A 27,700-nucleotide genomic window follows, 5' to 3' on the forward strand; every position below is an offset into this window, starting at 1 on the left:
GCTGCTCCTCTGTAACTTTTACCTGCATGTACATCCAAATCCTGCCATCTCATCTCTCAATAGACTGTGTGGTGGACGCCCTGAGTATGGAAGGATCAGGGGAGAGACTATTTTCAAGACCGTTTCTCCCCCTTGGCTTACAGCGGGGCCACGGGTTATGAGCATGGAAGCTCAACCCTGCTGGGGCCACCACCAGGGGGCGCCTGGTCATTTACAGGGCCCTATTTGGCAGCACTTCCACCACACCCAGAAGTGCTGCCGGAAGAAGCTCGTTGGGCACCTGCAGTCCTTCCTGGTGCCCTATAAAAGGAGCCAGTCACCACCACTCAATGGCCAGAGTCGGGAGGAAGAGGACAAATCCTGAGGAAGAGTGGAGGTGGAAGGACTGGCGGAAAAAGGGACCGTGTTGGGCTCTGTGAGCCTTGTGTGTGTTGGTGATTTGGGCACTGTATAAATAAACCGTGTGCTGGGTGCAAAATCGTCTTTTGCCTCGCTTGTGCCGGGGTTAGGGTGGCCATACGTGCCCTGGGCTTCACAACTGCTTATCCAGGTGGGGTAAAAAGCTACTGAAGGCGTCAGTGCAAAACCCACCCTCACAATCCACTCAATAAATTCACCACTCGGCTTCCCTTTTGGACATTTTGACAGCAATTTTTTGAGTTGCCCTGCTGTCTCCCTCTTTGGGGGAAATGTTTACGGTCAGTTGCCCTTCCTGATGCCAACCTCATGTGGTGGACAGCCGGGGCCCTTGCTAGGCCTGGACGCCTCTTCTGTATATAGTCCGGGGGAACAGGCATGGATTGAACAGTACCTCCCCAGGGACACTAGATGGCAGCTCCCTGGGTGGCAGTGGTGCCTCGGATTCCCGCAGGGCTCCATGGGAGATGGAGTTCTATAACGACCCTGTTGGGATCCGGAGGTGCTCTAGCTGTTTGATGACCCATTTACGACTGCACTTCCGGGTGTGGTGGAAGAACCACCAACATGGGCTCAGGAACCGCTGCAATGCCCCCCTGGTGGCACCCCCGGATCCCAACAGGGTCGTAGAGAACTCCATCTCCCATGGAGTCCTGCAGGGGGCTGCCATCTAGCGTCCCGGGGGAGGTACGGTTCAGTCCATCCCTGTTTCCCCGGGCCATATACAGAAGAGGCGTCCTGGCTGGGCAAGGGCCCTGGCCGTCCACCACACTCCTTTTTACGACAAGAAAAAGGGACAGTGACCTTCCTGTAACTTGTGTGCTAGTTTGTACTGGACAATCTCTGCCGTGTTCTCCAGTGTGTTATGAGAGTACAAAGTTAGTCTGAGGGAACTGAACAGAAGAAACACAACTCATCTATGGAACACAGTGTGCAGATTGACAGTGGTATCTGTGACAAGTGCTTTGAGTATGGGAAAGGTGACACCTAAAAATGCTGCATTGTTGGTATGTGCAGACTGGCATAGCATTCTCAAGGTGCCCCCACACTGCATGACCTCCACCCATATCATATGGACTGTGTATAATGGTGTGAGACAAATAAACTTTGACTTGATTTGATATCACCCATGTTGCTACACCTATGAGAGGGTACCCAAAAATAATTGGTTCTGGAAAAAAAAATTTTATTAAGTCTTACTTACTGAAACTTTAGTCTCGTTCAAGGTCCTCTCCATGTGAATGACTGCACTCGTCCCAACGGTTTTCCCACTGGTGGAAACATTTTTGGACTCGCCAAAGAGGAACGTTGTCCAAGGCCTGCAGCGATTTTTCTCTGACTTCCTCCACAGTACAAAAACCGCTTTTCTTTGAGTTCTTTTTACAAGAAAAAGTCGCACGGAGCAAAGATCACGTGACATTTCCCCTAAGAGAAAACAACATTTAAGGCAGACTCGCTGTTCTTTATAATCACCCATCACAAAGTACAGCGAGTCTGCATTTAAATTTTGTTTTCTCTTAGGGGAAAACAGCTGCTGAGACTGTAGTGATGCTTGAAAGTGCGTTTAAAGAGGCAGCTTTAAGTACAACACTGGTCTACGGGGGGTTTCAGCGTTTCAAATGAGGGGAGATGTCACTTGATCTTTGCTCCATGCGACTTTTTCTTGTAAAAAGAACTCAAAGGAAAGAGTTTTTGTACCGTGGAGGAAGTCAAAGAAAAATGGCTGCAGGCCTTGGACAACGTTCCTCTTCGGCGATTCCAAAAATGTTTCCTCCAGTGGGAAAACCGTTGGGACGAGTGCAGTCATTCACATGGAGGGGACTTTGAATGAGACAAAAGTTTCAGTAAGTAAAATTTATTAAAACTATTTTTTTTTCCAGAACCGGTTATTTTTGGGTACCCCCTCGTTTAATGCTATCCACATTGATAGCTGCTCTAATTCATGTTTCCATTAAAGAAACTAGGGGGCTCTGCCCCCTGCTCACTGAGCTTGCCAACCCCTGGGCGGGCGCTACACGCTAGTCACTTCACGGCTCTCTATCGGGAAGCGGATGTACAGTTTCAACAGATTGTCATTTTCATGGGAATTGTTACTTATGCATAATAGAACTAACTATTTGACATTATACCAAGTAATTAACCATAGTAAAAAATAGTAAAACGTAATAAATTGAAAGAAAATTATGTTTCATGTTGCATTAGAGGTATTTGCTGCGTTATACGATTTCATTCTGTTTGGCTTTGAAATGAACACACAAAAACTTTTTAAACTTACACTTTTACTGTAAAACTTCAGTAAAAACAATATTTGGAATTCACTTTTTGTCAATATCGCATTGAATTTTGATTCCGTGTTTGGAGTTACATCGTGACAATGCAACGTATAACTGCCTGTGAGTGAATTTCGTTTCTTTCTCTCTAATAAATAAACCGACTTTTTCGAATGTTTGTCACTGTGATTTGTTAATTGTCTTTGCAAAAGCTATTCTAATGGGAAACTGTAAACGTTTTAATATGAATGGCATATCAAGATCTCCTTTGGTGTCTAATGTTATCCCTGAAGATGGACTATATGACTTTTCTTTTTACCTATTAAAATTTTAAATGTCAGAATTGTTCGACCAATTTTGAATACAACTAATCTTGTCCTATTGCATAGCCCATCACTCAGACATAAATTACGCAATAACATTACGATACGTCCTTCTTTCAACACTAATTCGGCCGGTGGAAGACCAGACGGTGTTAACAATTGTAGATATTCTTCGTGATATTGTAAGTTGATGTTTTCATCTTCTGCACCATCACCACCAACTGTTCCAGCGTAGTCTATTGATACGCATTTAACCAATTTGCCGTGTAACCAATCGACAATTTTCATGTTAATTCGTTTGACTTCATTGTTTCTCGGTGCTAGGATTGCCTGTGTACTCATTTCTTCTGTTGATAACACTTCGAGATGACATTTTTCAATAAGATTTGGACATAATACGTCTTCTTTAATTGGGAACTTAAAGTGAGGAAAACGTAAAAATGTATAAGAGCTGAGAGCGCAGGAAGTGAGTCTGACAAAAGCATTCACACGTATGAGAGGTGAGAGGACCGCGGGCGTGGGCCGTGAACCGGAGATTGTGAAAAGGAGGGCGGGACTTGAACAAATCTCTTGGCCAAAGTCTCGTCTCAAGATTTTCTTTTATAACAGAGAGATGTCCTCCTGTGCTACTACGAATGGTGTGTTTGTTTGCATTTTAACATCTTTTGCAATGCTTCCTGCCATGACAGAAGCAATACACATTAAAGATTAATGGAGTGATTGATTTGTTAGCTGACTGATGATGATTAATGACAGCACAGTAGTAATACTCACAGCCACGATGGAGTCTGAGCAGGGAAAGGTCCAAGAATTTCCACTTCTTCATCACTAGGCTGACAGCAGCTACATTCCCAGCAGGACTGGCAGCAAGCCTGGCAGGTCCAACAGCAGAGCAAAATGTTGGATAGTTTGGAGAGGAAACCCTGCAGAGCAGTAAAGGAAAAAGGTAATGAAACCAAATCTTAAGTGAGTCTCCCAGACGGGCATGGCCAAAGGTCAAATGTCATAGAAAAGGGTTGGAATACAATGTGGTTTTAGTTTTTTATTTTTAATAAATTTCACATTCAAAATCATATTTTCAGTTTATCATTCTGAGGTATATGGAGTTTTGTTTGATGAGAAAAAAAAATAATTTAAATGACTTTAGCATAAGGTGAAAAAAGTGAAGGGGTCTGAATACTTTCTGAATTCACTGCACTGTAGACAGAACTTGGTTGTCCCACGGGGGAAATCTGACCACTCACATTCCTCCGCACTTGGCCATATCTTAGGGAGGTGGGAGAAAACCTGAACATCTGAAGAAAACCCACAGGAGCAAAGAAGGGGCAAGTGAAGACAACATAGACAGTGACTGCGCGGAAAAATCAAACCCATGGAGCATCACGCTGCCCATGAGATGAACTATAATCTCACAGGCCTATTGCCTGAATCAGATTTGTGTTAGGAATCAAATCCTGGTGCCAGGAGCCATGAGGGAGAAAAGTACCAGTCCCTGCACAGAGCTGTGGTCAGGTATATAAAATAAAGCTTAATTAAAGTTGTGGAGGGTGGCACTATGATTGGTGCTGCTACCTTACACTGTGGCACATCCGGACTTCATTCTGATCTTTTGCAATTTCTATTAGCATCCCATAAAAAACTGCTCAAAAAAGTTAAAGGAACACTTTGAAAATGCACCAGATCTCAATGGGTAAAAAAAAAATCCTGTTGGACATCTCTAGTGACATGGACTGATATGGTGATGTGTTAGGAACGAAAGGATGGCACATCGTTAGATGGAAATGAAAATGAACAACCTGCAGAGGGCTGAATTCAAAGACACCCCGAAAATCAAAGGGAAAAAATGATGCATCAGGCGAGTCCATTTGGCCAAAATGTCATTACAGCAACTCCAAATTGTATGCCCCCTACCCCCCACAACCCGTGCTAGTATGCATGCCTGACAACATTATAGGTGGGGATGGTGGGGCATGCACCTAATGAGATGACAGATGGTGTCCTGGGGGGATCTCCTCCCAGATCTGGACCAGGACATCACTGAGCTCCTGGACAGTATGAAGTGCAACCTGGTGGCGTCAGATGGACCAAAACATAATGTCCCACCCAGAGGTGTTCTATTGGATTGAGGTCAGGAGAGTGAGCGTGGGGGGCAGTCAATGGGATCAAGTCCTTCATCCTCTCGCCACATGAGGCCAGGCATTGTCGTGCACCAGGAGCAACCCAGGAGCCACTGTACCAGCATAGGGTCTGACAATGGGGCCAAGGATTTCATCCTGATGCCTAATGGCAATCAAGGTGCTGTTGTCTAGCCTGTAGAGGTCTGTGTGTCCCTCCATGGATATGCCTCCCTCCCCAGAACATCACTGACCCACCACCAAACCGGTCATGTTGAATGATGTTACAGGCACCATAAGGTTCTCCACGGCTTCTCCAGACCCTTTCACATCTGTCACATGTGCTCAGGGTGAACCTGCACTCATCTGTGAAAAGCACAAGATGCCAATTCTGGTATTCTATGGCAAATGCCAATTGAGCTCCATGGTGCCCACTAGAGGACGTTGGGCCCTCACACCACCCTCATGAAGTCTGTTTCTGATTGTTTGGTCAGAGACATTCACACCAGTGGTCGGCCAGCATGCTGGAGGTCATTTTGTAGGCTCTGCTAGTGCTCATCCTGTTCCTCCTTGCCGGTGGGTCCTGCTGAAGGGTGAAGGACCTTCTACGAGGGGCGCTGTCCAGGCCTCCTAGAGTAACTGCCTGTCTGTCTCCTGGAATCTCCTCCATGCCCTTGAGACTGTGCTGAGAGACACAGCAAACCTTTTGGCAATGCCATCCTGGAGAAGTTAGACTACCTGTGCCAGCTCTGTAGGGTCCAGGTATCGCCTCATGCTACCAGTAGTGACACTGACCATAGCCAAATGCAAAATGAGTGACAAAACAGATGAGTAGGGAAAAATGTCAGTGGCCTCCCTCCACCTGTTAAACCATTCATTCCTGTTTTGGGGGTTGTCTCATTGTTGCCCGTCTAGTGCACCTGTTTTTAATTTAACCCTAACCCTACCCGTACCCCTAACCCTGAAACTGATGAACAAGCCCCTCTGCTACTTAACTGACCTGATCAATAGCCCACAAGTTTCATTGACTTGATGCTATACTCTCATTAAAAAGCCAGTCAGTCAGTCATCGTCCAACCCACTATATCCTAACAGAGGGTCACGGGGGTCCGCTGGAGCCAATCCCAGCCAGCACAGGGTGCATGGCAGGAACAAACCCCGGGCAGGGTGCCAGACCACCACAGGGCACACACACACTAGGGACAATTTAGAATCGCCAATGCACCTAACCTGCATGTCTTTGGACTGTGGGAGGAAACCCATGCAGACACAAGGAGAACATGCAAACTCCATGCAGGGAGGACCCGGGAAGCGAAACCAGGTCATTAAAAAGTGTTCCTTTAAATTTTTGAGCAGTATAGAAAAAACATGAATGAAAATTAAAATAAACACAGACAACACTAAAGCAGAAAGTCATTCAGGAGCTCCATTGTCCCTTTAGTTCCAGGACAAGGCATTGCAATATCTGCCTGAAGGAGGTGCTGCATCCCAATTCCTTAAAAAAATCTGAAATATCACAAAAGCCAACATGAAGCAATGATCCAATATTCAAGGGGGATGTCAAGAAGTTACATAATGTGAGCTATGAAGGTAAAACAACAGCTCAGATTAGACAAAATGGCAGAGTAATGGGCCACGGGCAGGAATTCAAAAGGAAAAGTAACTGAGACAAATGGTGCTGCAGAAACCATGAGCAAGGCAAATGAACTAATTAAAAAATACTGGGAGCTCATCATACAGAGCGAAAAATAAAGGGAGAAATGTCTGGACTGTGCCTATCAGTACAAGTAGGGTCCTTTCCTGACATAAGTAAGCAAACCAAACTCTTGGGACCCACTGGGCAGTGGAGAGCATAAAGCTGACAGACAGAAAGGGGTGAGAGAGGAGTGTGAGTCCCAAAAATAGCCACAGTGCCTTTAAAACGTTTTCACCCTCTTGAATGTTTTCACTTTTGATTGTTATAAAGCATTGAACCCCAGTGGATTTCATTTGGCTTTTTTGATGGTGATCAATAGAAAAAGTCTTTTTACTATCAAAGTGAGAATAGATCTCTGCAAAATGGCCGAAATTAATTAAAGAATAAAACACAAAATAATCCTTTGCATTTATATAGTGCTTTTCTCACTACTCAAAGTGCTTAGCAATTGCATGTTAAGGGCCTCGCTCAAGGGCCCAATAGAGCAGAGTCCCTATTGGCATTTACGGGATTCGAACCAGCAACCTTCCGATTGCCAGTGCAGATCCCTAGCCTCAGAGCCACCACTCCGCCAATGACATAAATATTCACTCCTTAATCATTACTGGTGTTGCCAAATGGTATTAAGTCCCATCATTAGTTCAATGGAGATCACCTGTCTGGGGTTTCAACTGAACTGGACTCTGAAAAGGATTTAGGGGTTTATGTTGATGCAACATTTTCATCAACTAAGCAATGCACAGAAGCGATTAAAAAGGCAATTGTCAGGTTATATCATAAAAACTGATGAATTTAAGTCAAGGGATGTTATGCTTAAACTATATAATGCATCAGTGGGACCTCATCTGGAGTCCTGTGTGCAGTTCTGGTCACCATGATACAAAAAAGACATAGCAGCACTTGAAGCTGTGCAGAGGAGAGCAACCAGGTGCATCATGGGACTTAAGGACATGTGCTACTGTGATAGACTCAGAGAACTAAACCCGATTTAGTCTCGAGCACAGAGGATGGTGTGGGGACCCAATCCAGGCATTGATAAAGTCAATCAGCTTAAGGGTAAATCAGGTACGTCGAGGACATCAGTAGAAATGAAGGGGACGTGCATTTAAAACTGAAGCCACGAAGCACTTCTACATGCAAAGAGTTGTGGGACCCTGGAACAAAACTAGAGAGACATGGAGTTGAAGCAGAAACCTTGACAGCCTTTATAAAGAATCTGGATGAGATATGGGGACAGTTAAGCTATCAGCTAAATGAAAGGGTGGACTGAATGGTCCCCACTAGTTTGTTCAGATTTCTTGTGTAACTGATTGTATGAATCTGGAAGGTCCAGTTTTCGGTGAGTCAGTATGGTTGCCTAATTGACTAAATAACACTCAAGCAACTCAATGAAAGCACAAGTGAGGCGATGGGGACAAGAAAATAGTCAAGTTAAATCAATCATGGAAAGAGTGTGGCACAGCAGTAAATCTGCTTGAGCAGGCCCTCCACAAGAACTGATGATAACAAGGAAGGGGGCCACCTTTGGGACTTCTGAGAACTCTGAAGGAGTCACAAGCTACAGTGGAAGACATTGGAGAAGCTGCACAGACAACAGCTATTGCTTGGGTACTTCACTTGTCACAGCTTTATAGGAGAGTGGCAAACAGAAAAACAAAAACACACACACACAGGACATCTCAGTAGAAGGCCAAATGGGGACATGTCACCTGGAAGAAGGTTCTGTAGTCTGACGAGACCAAAATTGAGCTATTTGGCCATCAGGCTAAACGCCATGACACACTATCAAAAAACACACCAATCCGTAAGCATGGTGGCGGCAGCATCAGGCTGTGGGGATGTATCTCTGCAGCAGGCTCTGGAAGGCTTGTCAGGGAAAATGAAAGCAGCAAAATATGGGAAATCCTAGGGTCGGCCAGAAATCTGCACATTTGTTTGCTAGCAAGACAGTGACCTCAAGCATAAAGCCAAAGCTACACTGGAATGGCTTCAAAACAACAATGTGAATGTCCTGGAGTGTCCGAGTCCGAGTCCAGATCTCATTCTAATTGAGAATTGTGGCTAGACTTGAAAATGGCCATCTGTTTGTGATCAGCACAACAACAGAGAGACCTTCAGCAGTTTTGAAAAGAAGAATTGAGAAAAATGGCAGTGTGCAGATGTGGAAAGTCAATATAGAAAGAAAGACCCGTGTACACAGACTCAAGCCTGTCATGGCGTCCGTCTACTAAATACTGACTTACAGTCTGTGAATACTTAATGCCAGCAATTAAGATTCTGTGGTTGATATTTGAAATTAATTCAGAGGACTTTGTGGAGATCTTTTCTCACTTTGATATTAAAGAGTCTTTCTCTGTTGATCAGTGTCAAAATGCCAAATTAAATCCATTGTGATTAAATGTTATCTCTTTATTATAAAAGAAAATCTTGAGACGAGACAATTGCCATGAGATTTTCACAAGTCCCGCCCTCCTCTCCACCATTTCCGGTTCACGGCCCACACCCGCAGTCCACTTAGCTCTCATACGTGTGAATGCTTTTGTCAGACACACTTCCTGCACTCTCAGCTCTTATACATTTTTACGTTTTCCTCACTTTAAGTTCCCAATAAAAGAAGACATATTATGTCCAAATCTTATTGAAGAATTTCATCCCAAAGGGTTATCAACAGAAGAATTGAGTACACGGGCAATCCTAGCACAGAAAAACGATGAAGTCAAATGAATTAACGCAAAAATTGTTGATCGGTTACACGGCAAATTGGTTAAACGCGTATCAATAGACTCTGCTGAAAGAGTTGGTGGTGATGGTGCGGAAGATGAAATATCAGCTTACAATATCACGTAGAATATCTACAACCATTAACACTGTCTGGTCTGCCAGCGCACAAATTACTGTTGAAAGAAGGATGTATCGTAATGTTATTGAGTAATTTATGTCTGAGAGAGTGCTATGCAATAGGACAAGATTAGTTGTGTTCAAAATTGGTCAAATAATTCTGACATATAAAATTTTAACAAGCGACAAGAAAGGTCATGTAGTCCATCTTCAGTGATAACATTAGATACCAAAGGAGATCTTGATATGCCATTCGTATTAAAACGTTTACAGTTTCCCGTTAGAATAGCTTTTGCTATGACAATTAACAAATCACAGGGACAAACCTTTCGAAAAAGTCGTTTTATTTAATAGAGAGAAAGAAACGATATTCACTCACGGGCAGTTATACGTTGCGTTGTCACGATGTAACTTCAAACACAGAATCAAAATTTAATACGATATTGACGAAAAGTTAATTCCAAATATAGTTTTTACTTAAGTTTTACAGTAAAAGTTTAAAAAGTATTTGCGTGTTAATTTCAAAGCCAAACAGAATGAAAACATACAACGCAACAAATAGCTCTAACGCAACATGAAACATAATTTACATTCAATTTATTACGTTTTACTATTTTTTACTGTGGATAATTAGTTAGTTCTATTATGTATATGTAACAATTCCCATAAAAATAACAATCTGTTTAAATTGTACATCCGCAACCATATACGCAAGCGGCAGAGCCGGGAAGTGACTAGCACGTAGCACCCACACGGTGGTTGGTGAGAGAAGTGAGTATTTTATAAAAGTCAATGTATGTGTGTGTGTGTATGTATGCATGTTCCAGCATCAGTTACGAACGGCTGGCACGAATTTCATGAAACTTGGTACACATGTTTCTCATTGGTCGACTAAAATTACTGTAGGGTAAAATCAACCCTAACCCACCCTCCCTTCTGGGTACGGTGGGGTCTGATCTTGCAGTCTTGTATGCATGTCATCATCCAGTTGACACTCGGAACGACCACCAGAGGGCGAGCTGGAGGTGACTGCTAGCATTCTCTATGTTTGAGTGCCACTGCGCCCCTGTTGCTTTTGAAATTAAATAGAGTCGTCCAGTTCCGAGTGCCAACTGGATGATAACGTACATACAAGACCGCAAGACAAGCACATTCGTCAGACTTCATTGTTTGTTCATTTTTTTTATTTTTAAAGTTGTGTTTTTTTTTTATTATATTTTTCTCAAACAATTAAAAAAAACACTTTATTTTCCTCCCGGGCAATGCTGGGAATTTCAGCTAGTAAAACAATAAAATAAAAACTTCCAAGGGGGGGTGGTGAATACTTTTCAAGGGCATGTTATACTGCTTGGAGATCCAACAAAGGCCAGAAAGGACCATGGATACAGAGGAGGGAAGGCCCTTGGGATAACTAATAAAATTTAGGGTGAAGTGGGTGAGAGGGACACATACCTCATCAATGGGTTCCAGCTGTCCTTTTAGAGAGCCACAGGCATACACAAACCACGAGGAGACCGGTAAAGACACCAACAAAAAAAAAAAAGAGAGAAACACATTGTTTAGTGACCATCATTGGAGTTTACTGAAATAAAAGTGGACTTAGAACTGGGTGGCCATAGTTTGAGCAAGTCAGTGGTGACATGTGTATCGCAGCAATGCCCACACCATCCCTGCTTAACAGCGAAGATCAGCCCGCAATCTTGGTGTTCTCTTGGACTCTAGCAGGTCATTTAAAGCATACATTACAAAGTTGTCCAAATCAGGTTTCTTCCATCTTAAAAATGTTGGGAAATTAAGGTTCTTTCTAAATAAACAGGATTCTGAGAAATTAATTCATGCATTTATTTCTAGTAGGATTGACTACTGCAATGCGGTGTTCACTGGATGTTCAAACTGTTCTTTATTCAGCCTCCAGTTAATCCAAAATGCTGCTGAAAGAATTATTACAAGAAAAAGAAAATACAAACACATAACTCCAGTTCTTAAATCCTTACACTCGCTCCCAGTTAAGTTTAGGGCAGATTTCAAAATCCTCTTTTTAACATATACTGTAAAACTTAAAATGGCCGAGGTCCGGCTTACTTGTCTGAACTTATCATGACTTACACACCTGAGCGCACATTAAGATCTCAAGATGCCGGTCTGCTTATGATTCTAAGGATTAATAAAATAACAATGGGAGGTCGAGTTTTTAGTTATAGGGGGCCCCTAAACTGTGGAGTGGTCTGCCTGCTACTGTAAGAAATGCCCCTTCGGTCTCAGCTTTCAAATCCCAGCTGAAGTGTTTAGCACACCCTGACTAGAGCTGCTGATTAACTGTACAGACTGCATCTCTGTTGTTAGTTAGTGTTGAGAGTTCTAATTTGTTACTAACCCTCACTTATTCTGTTTCTCTTCTCGGTACTCACATGTGGCACTAGTTGCCACGGCCCACCTGCCAAGTTGTTTTGCCTGCCTAAGGTAAAGTCATCTCTGATGGAGGATTGCATTAATCGTTGGGTAGAGGGTTCCTTTCATCGGATTGGCTGGCTCAGCTGTGGAATGGCCAATTGGGGGAGGCAGCTTAATGGCCGAGGTCTCTAGGACTCTAAACAAATCTGAATCGTATTATGGGATATCATCTACTGTTAAATCGTGCTCCGTACTTGTAATATTTTTATACTGTATTGAGGATGACTTGTTGTTCTGTTCTGTGTATTGTATTGTATTGACTCCCCTTTTTTTTGACACCCACTGCACGCCCAACCTACCTGGAAAGGGGTCTCTATTTTGAACTGCCTTTCCAGAGGTTTCTTCCATTTTTTCCCTACAAGGATTTTTATTGGGAATTTTTCCTTGTCTTTTTAGAGAGTCAAGGCTGGGGGGCTGTGAAGAGGCAGGGCCTGTTAAAGCCCATTGCGGCACTTCTTGTGTGATTTTGGGCTACACAAAAATAAATTGTATTGTATTGTATCATCTCTTAAAAGTAATGGGGAAATAAAGGGAACCCTTTTGTGTTTTTTTTTTTTTTTTTTTTTTAAGAGATAGCTCTCCTATCCTTTGCCCAAACCAGAAAGGCAGGTACAACAGGCCCATCCATCGTGGGGTCAGTGCCCAGCCATGCTGACTTACTACACACACCGGATTTGCTCCTCCAATCGGCAGATGCCTACGTGTCACAAGCAGCAGCAGCTCACTCTATGTTGTCTTCTTCCAATCAGTGCCGCGTCTAAGCAGAGGGGCTGAGAGGCTTTGGGAGAAAAAAAAAAAAAAAAAAAAAAAAAGCACCCAGCATCCTCCCTGAGCAAATGGCCCACTCAGCTGAGGCCCACGAGGAGGAGGCTGAAGAGCAGTAAGGGTGTAAGAAATCCATAAGGCTGACAGGCACACCCTCTTAATGTTGCTTCTGCAATTAGCGGTAACCAGCACCATGGCAACAGTGGACGAAATACTGACCCCTCAAGCCCCTCCTCCCCCCAACCCCCCCCCCCCCCCCCACCACAACCTCTCTCCTCCAATTCAAACAGGTGACATGAAAAAAGAAGATCATCAAGAAGAGAAGAAACAAGCCAACCGCTCCAATGTCCGGCTCAACTGCCCAGGGAACGAACGGCACAAGGAGGCAGACAGGTGGCTTGCTGTTCAGACGTGCAGGTGAACTCATCAACCAAGAAGAGGATGGCAGGCGAAAATAAACACGAGGGCCATGGAACAAACGGAAAGAAGAAACAAAGGCAGTGACTGACAATTCATCACACAAGAAAAATGAGAAATCAAATCACAAGAAAACAAGCCGGCTTCTCCCTGGCAGACGCGGCATCAGGGGAAGGCCTAGTGGGTAAACCGCTGAACTGTAAATGGCAAGGCTGTCACTTCAGTCTCCCTCACTGCACCGCACTTCTGTGAATGCCGGTCACTAAACTTCAGTGTGTTATTGTTATTCCAATAGGAATACAGTGGAGCACTTTAAAAAACTGCTAACAACACGTTACTTTAACATGGCCTTCTCATAACTTCACTTTAATTTAATCCTGATGCTCTGTATATTCAATTCATTATAATAACTATTCATGGTGGCTCTAAAATCCGTACTAACCCCTACTCTCTCTTCTGTTTCTTTTCCCGGTTTTCTGTGGTGGCGACCTGCACCACCACCACCTGATCAAAGCATCATGATGTTCCTACATTGATGGATTAAAAGCCAGAAGTCTGCATGACCATCATCATCAAGTCCTTCCAGTGGTAACCCGAAATACAAAGAGGGCTGTTCATTTATGTTAGGTAGAATGCCCAGAGGGGACTGGGCGGTCTCATGGTCTGGAACCCCTGCAGATTTTATTTTTTTTCTCTCCAGTTTTTTTTTTGTTTTTTTCTGTCCCCCCTGGCCATCGGGCCTTACTCTTACTCTGTGTTAATTAATGTTGTCTTATTTTAATTCTTACTTTGTCTTTTTTCTCTTTCTTCCTCATGTAAAGCACTTTGAGCTACATTATTTGTATGAAAATGTGCTAAAGAAATAAATGTTGTTATAGTTGGTGCAAATGCTGCCTCACAATTGTAACAGCCGGGTTCAAATCTTAGCTTGTTCTCCCTGTGTTCACATTTTTGCTTCAGGTTGTCTAATGGATGAGCAGGTTGGGTTTAAAAATGACCCTGGATTAGCCGTTTAGGAGTCAGGGTGTGAGGGGAGTGTGCTACAGCGTAATCGGCATACTCCCCACGCCTGGCGTCCAGTGCTACTGGGACAGGCTCCAGTTTGTGCAATCCTGTCATAAAATAAGCAGGTTCAGAAACTGGACAAACAGAAACGTTCATTTCCTAATGGTGTAGAAGGTGAGGCGAATGAAAAAGAAAAGCAGGTGTACTGTGACCCAGCTGATACGGAACGGATGCCAGGTCAGCCTGGCATGGTGGGTAACCTGAGAGAAGTCGCTTCACTCCCCCTCTGTGATCACCCCTCGCTATTACATGCACTGCAATGACGATCGCTTCAGAAAGACACTACACAAGGTAAGGGGCGTTGTGATGTCTGCTTGTTCTCCTCGTGTTCCAGCGGCTCCCTGTAGCACGACAAATAGACACCAAAGCGGCCAGCACTTACAAGTCTCTGTTTATGGTCTCTGCAATGGGCTGCCATCCCTTAAAGGACTGGGTGTTTCCTGACTCCACTGACTCTGTAATGCATTTTTTATTCTTATAGCAGATGAAATTAATGAAAATTTGTATTGTCCGCATATTCACTATTGATATTGATACAGAGTAATGGGGATTGTGGAAGAGAGGTGAAAAAGAGAGTGCAGGCAGGGTGGAGAAGAGTGTCAGGAGTGATTGGTGACAGATGGGGATCAGCAAAAGTGATAGGGAAGGTCTACAGGACAGCAGTGAGACCAGCTCCGTTATATGGGCTAGAGACGGTGGCACACGGGACACAGCTGGAGGTGGCAGAGTTAACTCTTTGAGGGCTGAATATTTTTTCCAAAAAGCAACGGTTTCACTCAGAAGTCAACATAAAACGTCCGTTGCTGCATGCTGTGGCTATCAGTTTGCCAAGAATGTGCGGTTTGCTTGCTGCCAGGCTCTCTTTGCGTGGCTGGGACACGGTTGCAGTGCATTACAATCTGGTTTCTACCTCTTATCATTGTTAAGTGGCAGTCCTCCCTGGCGAACATTGTCAGTACCACGACTAGCTGGGGACCAATCAGCTGAAGCTGGAACCTTTGATCACTTGTATCAGAAACTTGAGTCTGACAAGTCATAGTACAGTTCTGAGATAATAGGCAACAACATCGTCCATGGAGTATTTTGCTTTACACATTCGCTTTGATCTCTCGCCAGATGTCAGTGCCATTTTTGCCATTGTGTGCGCCTTGCTACTCACGAGAGCGCAGGGAATCTCAGTCAAACCACTGAATCTAACTTTCCTTCTAGCAACGAGAGTCCAAATAAAATGTAGCGGTGGGTTTTGTCACAGTTTACAGTTGATTACCATTGTCAACTCTTCCTTTTGACAAAAGTCAACCTCAGCCCTGAAAGACATAAAGATGCTAAGATTTACATTGGATGTGATGAGGATGGATTAGATTAGGAACGAGGACATTAGAGGGTCACCTCAAGTTGGACAGTTGGGAGACAAAGTCTGACAGGTGAGCTGTGCAGAGGAGAGATGCTGGGTATACTGGGAGAAGGGTGCTAAGGATAGAGCTGCCAGGTAAGAGGAAAAGAGGAAGGCCTAAGAAAAAGGTTTACAGATGCGCTGAGAGAGGACATGCAGGTGATGGGGGTGACAGAACAAGATGACGAGGACAAGAAGAGATGGAAGAAGATGATCCGCTGTGTCACTACACTGGTTACCTGTGTCATTTAGAATTGACTTTAAAATACTGCTGATGGTTTACAAAGCCTTAAACAATCTGCTCCATCTTATTTTTCGTAATGTCTTACATCTTACTCTCCAAATTGTAACCTTAGATCTTCAAATGAGTGTCTACTTAGAATTCCAAGAACTAAACTTAAAAGAAGTGGTGAGGCGGGCGGCCTTCTGCTGTTAGGCACCTCAAATCTGGAAAAGCTTGCCAATAGGAATTCACCAGGCTAATACGGTGGAGCACTTTAAAACACTGCTGAAATCACATTACTGTAACATGACTTTCTCGTAGCTTCATCTTAGTTTAATCCTAATGCTCTGTATGTTCAATAAATTATCATTATTATTAATGGTGACTCCATAATCCGTACTAGCTCCTACTCTCTCTGCTGTTCTTTTTCCGGTTTTCTGTGATCTGCACCACCACCACCCTGATCAAAGCACCGCGATGTCCCTACACTGATAGATTGAAGGCCAGAATTCCACATGACCGTCATCATCAAATTCTTCCATGAGAACCCTGAATACCATGAGGACTGATTGTGAGGTCATTGATGTCAGGTAGAATGCCTAGAGGGGGCTGGGTGGTCTCGTGGCCTCGGACCCCCTGCAGATTTTATTTATTTATTTCTGTCCTCCTGGCCATCGGACCTTACTTTTATTCTATGTTAATTAGTGTTCCCTAATTTTAATTCTTATTTGTCTTTTTTCTCTTTCTTCATCATGTAAAGCACTTTGAGCTCCATTATTTGTATGAAAATGTACTCTAGAAATAAATGTTGTTGTTGTCCTAACGGGAGAGTCCGAAAGAAGAAGAAGAAGATGAAATTAATGAAAATGTCATATGCCTCGGTGGCTAAAGAACTGGAATGTGAAACAAATCTCTGGGTGACCATGAATACCACTAATGCTCAGATCTGAATAGAAAAGATGTGTAAAGAATTATAACTACATATCTTTAAAATGAGCAAAGGTGATACTTATACATAAGAACAGAGAATTATACAAGATAACAACTGCTGTTCTTTAAAGAAAATAGAAGACTCTATACTGGTTCTGTAATGGCAGTTTACTGGGTTGTGTGGTTCCTCATTGAACCAAAGCTTGACAAAGAACCATTTCATTCTGGGAAGGGGTCTTTGCATAAGAAATGGATTCTTTTGGTTTGAATGGAACAAAAACAGAAAATCTTTACTGACAGATTAAGAAACCCCTGTTATTGTATTCAGCCAGGGTCTTTTTTTTTAAAAAAAACCAGGAGATATTCCTTAAATTTGCTTTCATCTATTCACAACTCTTTATGATGCCTGTAATGGATCTAAACACAGTAAGGTTGTTTCTGGAATCTTCATGTGGATGGTAATTTTGGGAACCAAAAGTAGTTACCCTGAAGAGTAGTCACTCTGAAGAATGGCTTTGGCACATTTATTTTTTAGGAGTTTAAGGGTTTGGATCACAAACTTTGCTTGTTCTCTCCTTACTTTTAAGTCACTGGGTGACCCTGAGTGAGCCTATTCACCTGCCTGGGCTCCAACTGTAAAAAAAGTTTACAAAAACAATTGTATTCCCCTTATGCACAAGTGCTATAACATATAATTATTGTTTGTTTGTTAAACGTCACTGGTGCTGCATGGGACTGGACAAGGAGTATCGGGAATCATTTTTAAACGGCAAATGCTTAAAAGCCAATCCCACATAATATTTGAGACCATGCATGAACCTTCTGTGGGCGAGCCGCAGCTCAAATCCCTGGGCACAGAAACAAAACACACTGTCATAAAGGAACAATTTAGAGACCCCAATTCTGCCTTAAAGGAACAATTTAGAAACCCCAATTCTGTGTTAAAGGAACAATTTAGTGACCCCAATTCACATGAGCCGAACGGCTCTAGCATATGGCATACCCGCTGAAAAACCCTCTACGTAATTGAAACCGTGCAGGAAAGCCGCCGTCAACGAATTCCCAAAACGAATTCGGCTGTTAATGAAGGTGAAGCCCCTCCGTGGAATGGACCGCGTAACCCAGCGCCATCAGCGCCCGTCCAAACCGCCTGTCTCTCGTTCTGTTCATGCAGACCGCAACAGCAGCAACTGGCAGACGAGCCGGGCGGAGCGGGCAGGTGAAGCGCATCTTCTGCGGGTCCGACAATGAAACGCCAGGACGAGCTTCATGCCAGTGGCCAGGAGGCCAAGTGCTTGTCGCTGTCAACTAGCAGACGAATGTCGCGGCCAGCAAGATGGACCTTCCGTCCGGCCACTCAGCAGCCAACAGCGGCGCTCTGTGACGCGGAACAACCCGCCACTACTCCTCTGCTACCTGTTGTTTGTTGAACATCAGCTAAGCTTCAGTTCAGCACAATTTACAGAAACACTTTATTAAAATGAACTTAAAAGTAAATTCCACCTGAGGAGATGACACGGCCGCAGACAGCAGGTTAATGTTAGTGAGGTGACGCGACTAACAGAAGAGACGCAAACCTGGGATTTCTGTCTCGTGCACCGCTTTATTCTTAGTGAACAGCCCACTCGCTCGCACAACACACATCCAAGTCAGGTCAGTTCAGAAGACGCCGTCCTACCTGTATGTAAGCCATGCCGGCCGCTCGGCTCCAGAAGGGAGCAGCTCAGCTCCTTTCCGTCCCCAGCACGCAGCGCCGCCGTCCTCGTGTGCCTACTGCTCGCCCTTCTTCTTCCTCCTCCTCCTCCCTGTCTCCGTTGCGCGCGCTCTCGCTCTCTCTCTCTCTCGCTCGCTCTCAGTCGATCTCTTGCCTCCTTGTGTGGACCGTCACAAGCCTGCCGCTCGCCGAGGCTCCCAAACATCAAGACGGTCTGCCGTCTTTCGGTCCTTCTCGGGCACATTCAGATTAAACAACGTATTGTTCATTTATTATCAGATTGTAAATAACGCTTGAATGCGTTCTTTTGTTATATAGCGTCGTTTTATGATGTTCTTTTTGATAATTATTTTTTATTAATTCAATAAATGTGTTAAAATGTAAAAAGTGTCAACCTGTAATACAGCGCATTTTTAATCTATCTCATACTAGTGACTTTCTTATCTATCACACATCTTATTCGCTGCTTATATTCGTTTCTTCATTTCTGTCTCATCGAAGAACTTTCATGCGTATCTACAGTAAATTATATAGTGTTCTTTTCTACAAACATATCTTATATAGCGCCTTCAATATCGTTCTATTATTTAGTGTCTTTCATATCTATTACTTTATTCCTGTTTCATAATCTGCAGCGCTATATATGATTATACTTCTATAACAGCCGCTCGAATGTTTGTTGTGTTGGTGTTGTTTAATAAAATGTGCCAAGCTAAAGTAAACAAATGTGCAAAGCTTTTAATAAAACCGACAGGATGATAAATGCAAACATAACGGGAGAGGAAGCGCCTTCTGCAGTACAAAGTAGTTAAACGCTGACCCCTGCTGGCTTGATCCTAGTACTACGGGCACATATATGCATTTTACGGGCTGTATTGATATTTTGAACTGGGGCAAACCGCTTTGGTGTGTATGTGTCGTGTTACCAACCCTTTGGAATCGGATAACAGTTTTGACTGCATAATGCCCATTTTGCTGAAGATAATCTAAAAAGAGTTTTATTTCACTTATTTTACTTATTGAACAGAGGCAGCACAGCGGTGCAGTGGTACCACGATGGCCTTGCAACAAAGAGACTGAAGTTGTCGTCCCAGGTACTCTCTGTGTATGTGTGGGATTCGTCCTGGTGCTCTTACACATCCCAATTTCATAAAAGCGATCAGCAGGCCATTGTCAGAAGGTCTGTTATCCATTAGGCTGGGTTCTCCACTTTATCCTTCTCCAAGAAGAAGGCTTTCAAATTCATGGTCACTACATTTACATTTACATTTACATCATTTAGCAGACGCTCTTATCCAGAGCAACTTACAACAGTGCTTAGTAGTCTACGACTGTTCTTCAGTCTTTAAGGCTAGGATTAAATCTACTGTCATTAAACAAGTTACCGCTGACCAAGTTGTACACAAAACCATGCTAGAAGAAAATAGTAAGTTGTTAGTACAAAAAAATTTTTTTTTTTTGAGAAAAGGGTATAAAAAAAAAAAAAAAAGTATGGGGACTTTAGTCCAAGTGCTGTTGAAAGAAGTGTGTCTTCAGACGACGTTTGAAGACAGTGAGGGTCTCCGCTGTTCGTACAGCAAGAGGAAGTTTGTTCCACCACTGAGGAGCCAACACTGCAAAGAGTCTTGATGCATGTCGTCCTCTTCGTTTAAGTAAGGGTGGTTCGAGACGAGCAGTTCTTGTCTCACTACTGGTTCACTATGTGCCTAGCAGTTAGTTGACCATTTCTCCGACATTATTGATAAGGTGAAGACTTGTAATCTGGCTGCTGCTTCCAATTTATTTATTGCACAGGCCCAGTGAAACATTCTGGTGCCAGCCATTAGACTTGTGGTCTTTGAGATCACCTCTAGTCGTCAGTGGCTTTGTCTCAGCTATCATTCAAATCAAAAACCAACAACTCAGCTTTTTAGTTTTTGTTCAAACACACCCTGACGTGCTCACTCTCACTCTGTGTGACATTCTCTTTCCTGCTTGTGTCTCCCCTGCAATTACAGGGCTCACTTGCTGTCCCTATTTTCTCACATACTGTACTTGACTTGTTTTAAAGGAATGGCTGCTCAGACACATCTAGAGGGATCCTCATTAAGATTTGGGGTCCCACGGAAAAGCTGGTTAAGGGTCAGTCATCATCCAACCCGCTATATCCTAATACAGGGTCACGGGGTCTGCTGGAGCCAATCCCAGCTAACACATAGCGCAAGGCAGGAAAAAATCCCAGGCAGGGCGCCAGCCCAACACAGGGCACCCCCCCCCCCCCCCCACTAGGGACAATTTAGGATCGCCAATGGACCTAACCAGCATGTCTTTGGACTGCGGGAGGAAACCCACGCAGAAATGGGGAGAACATGCAAACTTCACGCAGGGAGGACCCGGGAAGCGAAGCCGGGTCTCCTTACAGCGAGGCAGCAGTGCTACCCACTGCGATAGATAGACAGACATGAAAGGCATTATATAGGGTGTCCCAAAATTCACGCAAGAAGTAATTTTGATAGAGAACACAGGTTTTTAATTAAAAATTGTAAAATTTTAATTGATTCATAAAGTATACAGTATAGGGTTATGTATGGAATAGCCTATCGGGTAAATGGCCTCCACGGCTTTGCTGGCACATACACAATCTTTTGTCGAAATTTTCCATGACCGCTTTGCATAAATGTGGCTGAATTTCTTTGATGCAGCGCTCAATTTCCTCCTTCAAGGCGTGGGTGTTCGTGTGCTTGATGGCATAAACCTTAGACTTTGTGGATTTTCTGAACCCCCAAATGCAACAATTTTTACGATTAACAAAGCCATCAAGATGAAAATGAGCCTCATCGCTGAAGATGATTTTGGAAATGTTCAATTCTTGACCACGGTGCCGAATTGATGTTCCTGGACTCTCAGCAATACTCTCATGAACTGCTTCGATGTTTTGTGTTGAACGACTTGTTGAAGGACGGCCAGAGTGTCTAAGATCACTAATTGATCCAGTCTCCCTGAATTTTTTAATTAATCTCTTCACAGTTGATGAAGTTAAATCACTATTCCAACCATATTTTGTATGAAAATTGCGAACTGTAGCTGCCAAACCTTCATTATTTTTAAAATATTGCTCAACAATGAAAACGCATTGTTCTTTCGTGTAGCGCTCCATTTTTAATAACCCTGAACTGTGAGTTGTCACGCTGTCTTTTTTTTCCGTTGGCAACACTTTACTGTACAAATGGCGCCAAATGAAATCTTGCCTGAATTTTGGGACACCCTCTATAATACATAGGTTTGAAAGGCACTATATAATAGACAGATAGATAGACATCCATCCATTATCCAACCTGCTATATCCTAACACAGGGGTCTGCTGGTGCCAATCCCAGCTAGCACAGGGCACAAGGCAGGAACAAATCCCGGGCAAGGCGCCAGCCCACTGCAGGACACACACACACCAAGCACACACTAGGGACAATTTAGGGTCGCCAATGTACCTAACCTGCATGTCTTTGGACTGCGGGAGGAAACCCACGCAGACACGGGGAGAACATGCAAACTCCATGCAGGGAGGACCCGTGAAGCAAACCACAGGTCTCCTTACTGCGAAGCAGCAGCACTACCACTGTGCCACTGTGCCACCCCTGGTTAAAGGCTTATAGTGAAAATAGCAGGTCTGACCGCATAGGCCTCTAATTGTTGGTGAATTTGACATAAATGTCTAATGCGTAGAAATGCCAATTGTTGTCTCCTCAGTACAAGTTGGATGCTCCCTCCTTGAGAATCAAGCCTTTCATTTTGTTCATGGGCCCCGTTTACTGCGGCACGGACCCTTTCACATCCCCCTAGAAGAGTGGCTCTCCATTAAATCCCAGGGGTCCAATGTGGCCGTGGATTTTCATTCCAACCAACTTCTGCTGTTAACTTGACTCCTAACTTAATACTTAAAGTATTATTTCCCTGTTTCTATGTTGTGGTGTGGATCCAGAAGTTTTAAAAAACAGGTTTCCTAAGTTTTAATTGTAGTAAAGCAAGTCTTTGTGCAGGGCAGCATGGTGGCGCAGTGGTAGTTCTGCTGCCTCACAGTAAGGAGACCCGGGTTCGCTTCCCGGGTCCTCCCTGCGTGGAGTTTGCATGTTCTCTCCGTGTCTGCGTGGGTTTCTTCCCACAGTCCAAAGACATGCAGGTTAGGTGGATTGGCAATTCTAAATTGGCCCTAGTGTGTGCTTGGTTTGTGTGTGTCCTGCGGTGGGTTGGCACCCTGCCCGGGATTGGTTCCTATGTTGGCTGGGATTGGCTCCAGCAGACCCCCGTGACCGTGTATTCAGATTCAGTGGGTTGGAAAATGGATGGATGGAAGTCTTTGTGCATGTTACATGGGAATAATTTTGTGTTTTTTGTCTTGGCTTTCACCATTGTCACCATTGTCATATTTTCATTCCACTTTCTGGTTATTAAGCCATTTACTTACTAATGATCATAAACAGCATAGCTGCTGCCACCATGTCTGCTCTGCTCTGCTTGTTCTTAACTGTCATTATTAGGATACGATGAACAGAGACACAAGATAATTAAACATTTAAATCAAATTTCTTATAAATGAAAATGTCTCTCTTGCACTTTTCTGAACACAACATATGAGAATCAGTGACCAGTGAATTACACAATGAGATCAATTGGAGATTAAATTACTTACTTATTGTGAAACTGGTTGAAACAAAAACCTGCAGCACCAGTGGGCCTGAAATTGGGAACCACTGGACTAGAGGGGACTGAGTCACATAGTGGATCTTTTTGCTAGTATTACATCATTGTCAATATTTATGCAAATTAGAATTTCATTGTACTACATACACATGACAATAAACTTCAACTCATTGTCGTTCAGACTATGGTGTGGATTTTAGGTGGCACTCCTGTCCCCCTGCTCCCCTGGTTGTACTGTACACGGTGTCACTGTCAGCAGGGTGGGATCATTTTCATTTCTTGGCACCACTATCACTCACAGTCTGAACGGGCATGAACACATAACATCTCTCATCAAAAGTCCTGCTGGTAGGTTTTCTCTCTCTGTAATTTGTCCAATTAGTGCCGGTAAAGATTTATAGTGCCGTTATTAAAAGTATCCTCACATTCTCTAGAACATTCTGATATGGCAAATGCATCTGCTCTCACTAAAGTATAAGCCACAGCATGTCATTCAGACAGCAGAAAAGACTGTGAGCTTCAAACTGGACTCCAGTGAGGACCCTTCTACTGTACATCACAGGTTAGGAAACGTGACAGAAATGTAATCCAAGGCTACCTTAACTGGGCTAACCTTCTCTTTCAGGTATTACAATCACGGAAACTTCACCAGTCACAAAAAGCAGGAACTACAGTTCTAGATACAGACACCGTTTTTTTCCCTACAGCAGTCACTATGGTTAAATATAGTCTCTGATTCACCTCAGTCTGTTCCTGATCTCCAAACTCCTCCATCCAACCTAAATTACTGTATGGTTACTTTACAAAGACTTGGGTGGGAGTGCAGTTCTATAGCACATTGTCTGATTATTTTATATATTTGTGCTTTTTGCAATATACTTGTATGATTATTCAATACCACTGCATATAATACTACGATGGTGTTATACATTGTATATTGTGCTGCTAATTGTATTTTCATACTTATAAGTATGGATGTAATGACAAGCAAAATTCCTAGCAACTACACTGACTGGCAATAAAGTCAAAGCTTAGTCCAAATAATAGAAACCTCCATCCAGATGAATGTGTGGGCTGATCCTTCATTTGTGAGCACAAGCGCCAACAGATTGTCAACATTTTGTGACGTTACACAATGCATTGGGGAAGGCCTGACTGACCGGACCCCACCCTCTGAAAGACCTCTGTTGTCTTCAGCAGCTACAAGCTCCTGTGAAGTCTGACTGTCAAGCATCTGACCTCCTGGAGAATTCTCTCTCAGTGCAACAGTTAGCTTTACCTCGACTCCCACATCTTGGGAATATTATTCTCATTGGGAAGTACTGAGGTCTCCAACCACATGAGAAGAACACTTCAGGACTAAGTAAGAATTGAATATGCCAAACCCTGCACTCTGATTAATTGATACTACACATGGAGGTCATAGCAAAGGAGAGAATTACAACAAAACTGAGGGCCATCATGAACAAAGCTGCACATCCTCTGTCTGACACGCCAACACAAATTATTCATCAGAAGTGTGTCAAGAAACATGATTGAGGGTCTTTATTAACAACGGCAAATACGCCTGTATATTGAGTCACCGTAACTGACTTCCAAGTCAGAAGTTTGTTTTTTTTTCTTTTTAAAATTTCTTTCTTTTTAGTCATTCTGGTGTGTGTTCAGACAATAGTGTGTGTCTATCTATCTATCTATTACATAGTGCCTTTCACATCTATCTATCTATATCTCATATAGTGCCTTTCACATCTATCTATTATATAGTGCCTTGCACATCTATCTATCAATTATATAGTGCCTTTCACATCCACCTATTACATAGTGCCTTATGCATCTATCTATTTAGTGCTCTTCATATCTATCTATTATATAGTGCCGTTCACATCTATCTATCTATATCTCATATAGTGCCTTTCACATCAACCTATTATATAGCACCTTATGCATCTATCTAGTGCCTTTCACATCTATCTATTATATAGTGCCTTACACATCGATCTATCAATTATATAGTGCCTTTCACATCCACCTGTCTATTATATAGTGCCTTATGCATCTATCTAACTATATAGTGCTCTTCATATCTATCAATTATATAGTGCCATTCACATCTATCTACAGTATATCTCATATAGTGCCTTTCACATCTAGCTAGTATATACAGCCTTTCACATCTATCTATCTATATCTCATATACTGCCTTTCACATCCACCTATCTATTATATAGTGCCTTATGCATCTATCTATTTAGTGCTCTTCATATCTATGTATTATATAGTGCCGTTCACATCTATCTATATCTCATATAGTGCCTTTCGCAGCTAGCTATTATATAGTGCCTTTCACATCCATCTATCTATATCTCATATAGTGCCTTTCACAGCTAGCTATTATATAGTGCCTTTCACATCTATCTATATCTCATATAGTGCCTTTCACAGCTAGCTATTATATAGTGCCTTTCACATCTATCTATCTCATATAGTGCCTTTCACATCTACCTACCTATTATATAGTGCCTTATGCATCTATCTATCTAGTGCCTTTCATATCTATCTATTATATTGTGCCTTTCACGTCTATATATCTATCTAGTAGCCTGACTCCAACGTCACAAACACTAGGTATTTCTTTATATGAAGCAGCTCCCATCTCCTTATAAAGTTTGGTTTTCTCCTTCTGCCGATCCTTCACCTCATGACCAGAATATTTCAGGTTTAGGGAGAAGTGAATTTTCAAACATGACAGAGAGTTTAGCTTGACTGATTGATCTCATTCACATCTTTTTGTGAAAAACCTCCAAAAATGTGTGAAGCCCAATTCTCTGTAAGAGATGTTGTAGCCCACAATCACACAAGATGAGCATCTGAGGCCTGGAGTGAACAAACTGTCTTTGTGTAACAGTTGCCTTTACTGATTAATGGTTCTCCGATTAATGATTATACTGGTGTCCTCATTAAAGGCCAACAGTCTCTTTGTGTGAAGCAGCTTCTATGCATGTTCAAGTCCGATTCTTGGATTTCATGAAGTGAACATTTCAGACCTAGGCCTCTAATGCAGCCCAATTCTGTTTCTGGGGTGTCCTTCCAACACACCAGACAGTGAGAATTTAATCTTTTTGTGTGATAGTTAGTTGTGCTTGATTGACTAAGTATTTGATTGGCCAGTTAAGCTCATTTTCTCCATGAAGCAGCTCCCCTCACTTATGAAGCCTGATTTTCTTGCCCTCCCACCATAGGTGTATTGTGTTGTCTCAATGTGAAAGTTGCTTTGATTTTGTCAGGTTGACTGGTTGCAGACATTCCATCCTTAAAGTATGAACATCTCTTTATGTCTAGTAGCTTCCACATCACACCTGCAGTTTATTTTTCATTTCATGAGCTGAACATCTCAGGCCTAAGTAGAACACACTCTCTCTGATGCTTTTATATTGTTTGATTGATTCCTTGATAAGGCTTTCCCCATTTTTAAAGAACTGCATGCCAGCTTATGTGAAACAGCTTTCTGACTCAGAAAGACCTCAATGTTCATGAACTGAACATCTCTGGCCAAGGCTGAGTGGACTCTCTCAGTATGACTCTTACTTGAGCTCAATTGATTGACTGAGTAGATTACAACCTTCAAAGAGAACTGAGCCCATCTTTTAATGAAGCAGCTCCCATCATCCAAGAAGACAGATTCTCTGTGTGAGGCGATCCCCGACCACAAAATCTCAGGCCTATAGAGGATCGGCTGTCTCAGTTTGACTCTCAACCCTAATTTTGCCAACTTGATCGACAGACTAATTGCACTGGTCTTATCACGGGAAACAAATGATTCTTACATCACAGGCACTGAATGTTTAGGGAGCACAGACTTTTTCATCATGACCAATCAGCTTTATTGCTCGACTAACTGATTGATTAATTGACTGATTGATCAGGTTTGACTCTAAGAATAGCAAAGTCAATCTTTCCATAAAGTATTTCCCATCACTCTAGCAGAACGATTCTGTTTGGTGTAAGGAGTGCAGAACAGATGGCCTCAATTTAATGGACATTGGAAGTGGCACCGAATGACCCAGGGTTGTGCCCAAAACCTAGAGGATGTCGATTCTTCCTACCTTATATGCTTCACTATTTCACACGTTGACATTGGCAAATTTATTCTAACTGAAAAAAGGGAAATTTTTGCCCCAGAAGGTCTTTGATGGTCTGAATGGAGTTGGTAAGTTGTCCACCCTAACATATTGTGTGGGATATGCTTGTTTTTACCTGCCAGTCTGAGTCATGTATGCAAGGTACATGTTGGTCTCATGGTGGAATCCTACGTCCCTCCCTCAGAAGGGCAGACATGTCCTTTCTGATGGTGTCACCACAAAGGCTGGCATGCTGCAGGTAACGCTTTGGGTCTGGTCCATTTATACTGAA

The 27,700-nt window shown here is 43.0% G+C and overlaps 1 protein-coding gene across 2 annotated transcripts in view; it reads right to left on the reverse strand.

Annotated features, from left to right (window-relative positions):
- syt17 (synaptotagmin XVII) overlaps nt 1-18,701 on the reverse strand; it is a 55,708-nt gene extending 37,007 nt beyond the window's left edge. Inside the window, exons 1-3 of one of the 2 annotated variants that reach the window (XM_028814080.2) lie at nt 18,581-18,701; nt 11,111-11,128; nt 3,785-3,933 (exon numbers count right to left, since the gene is read on the reverse strand). In XM_028814080.2, coding sequence (XP_028669913.1) covers nt 3,785-3,933; nt 11,111-11,128; nt 18,581-18,595 — 182 coding nt within the window. In that variant the 5' untranslated portion in view covers nt 18,596-18,701. The remainder of the gene's footprint in view (nt 1-3,784; nt 3,934-11,110; nt 11,129-18,580) is intronic. The other variant, XM_051933947.1, reaches the window with a different exon arrangement.
- Between the last annotated feature and the right edge of the window lie 8,999 nt (nt 18,702-27,700).

Source organism: Erpetoichthys calabaricus, chromosome 11, assembly GCF_900747795.2.
Source record: "Erpetoichthys calabaricus chromosome 11, fErpCal1.3, whole genome shotgun sequence".
In the NCBI taxonomy this organism is placed as follows: Eukaryota; Metazoa; Chordata; class Cladistia; order Polypteriformes; family Polypteridae; genus Erpetoichthys; species Erpetoichthys calabaricus.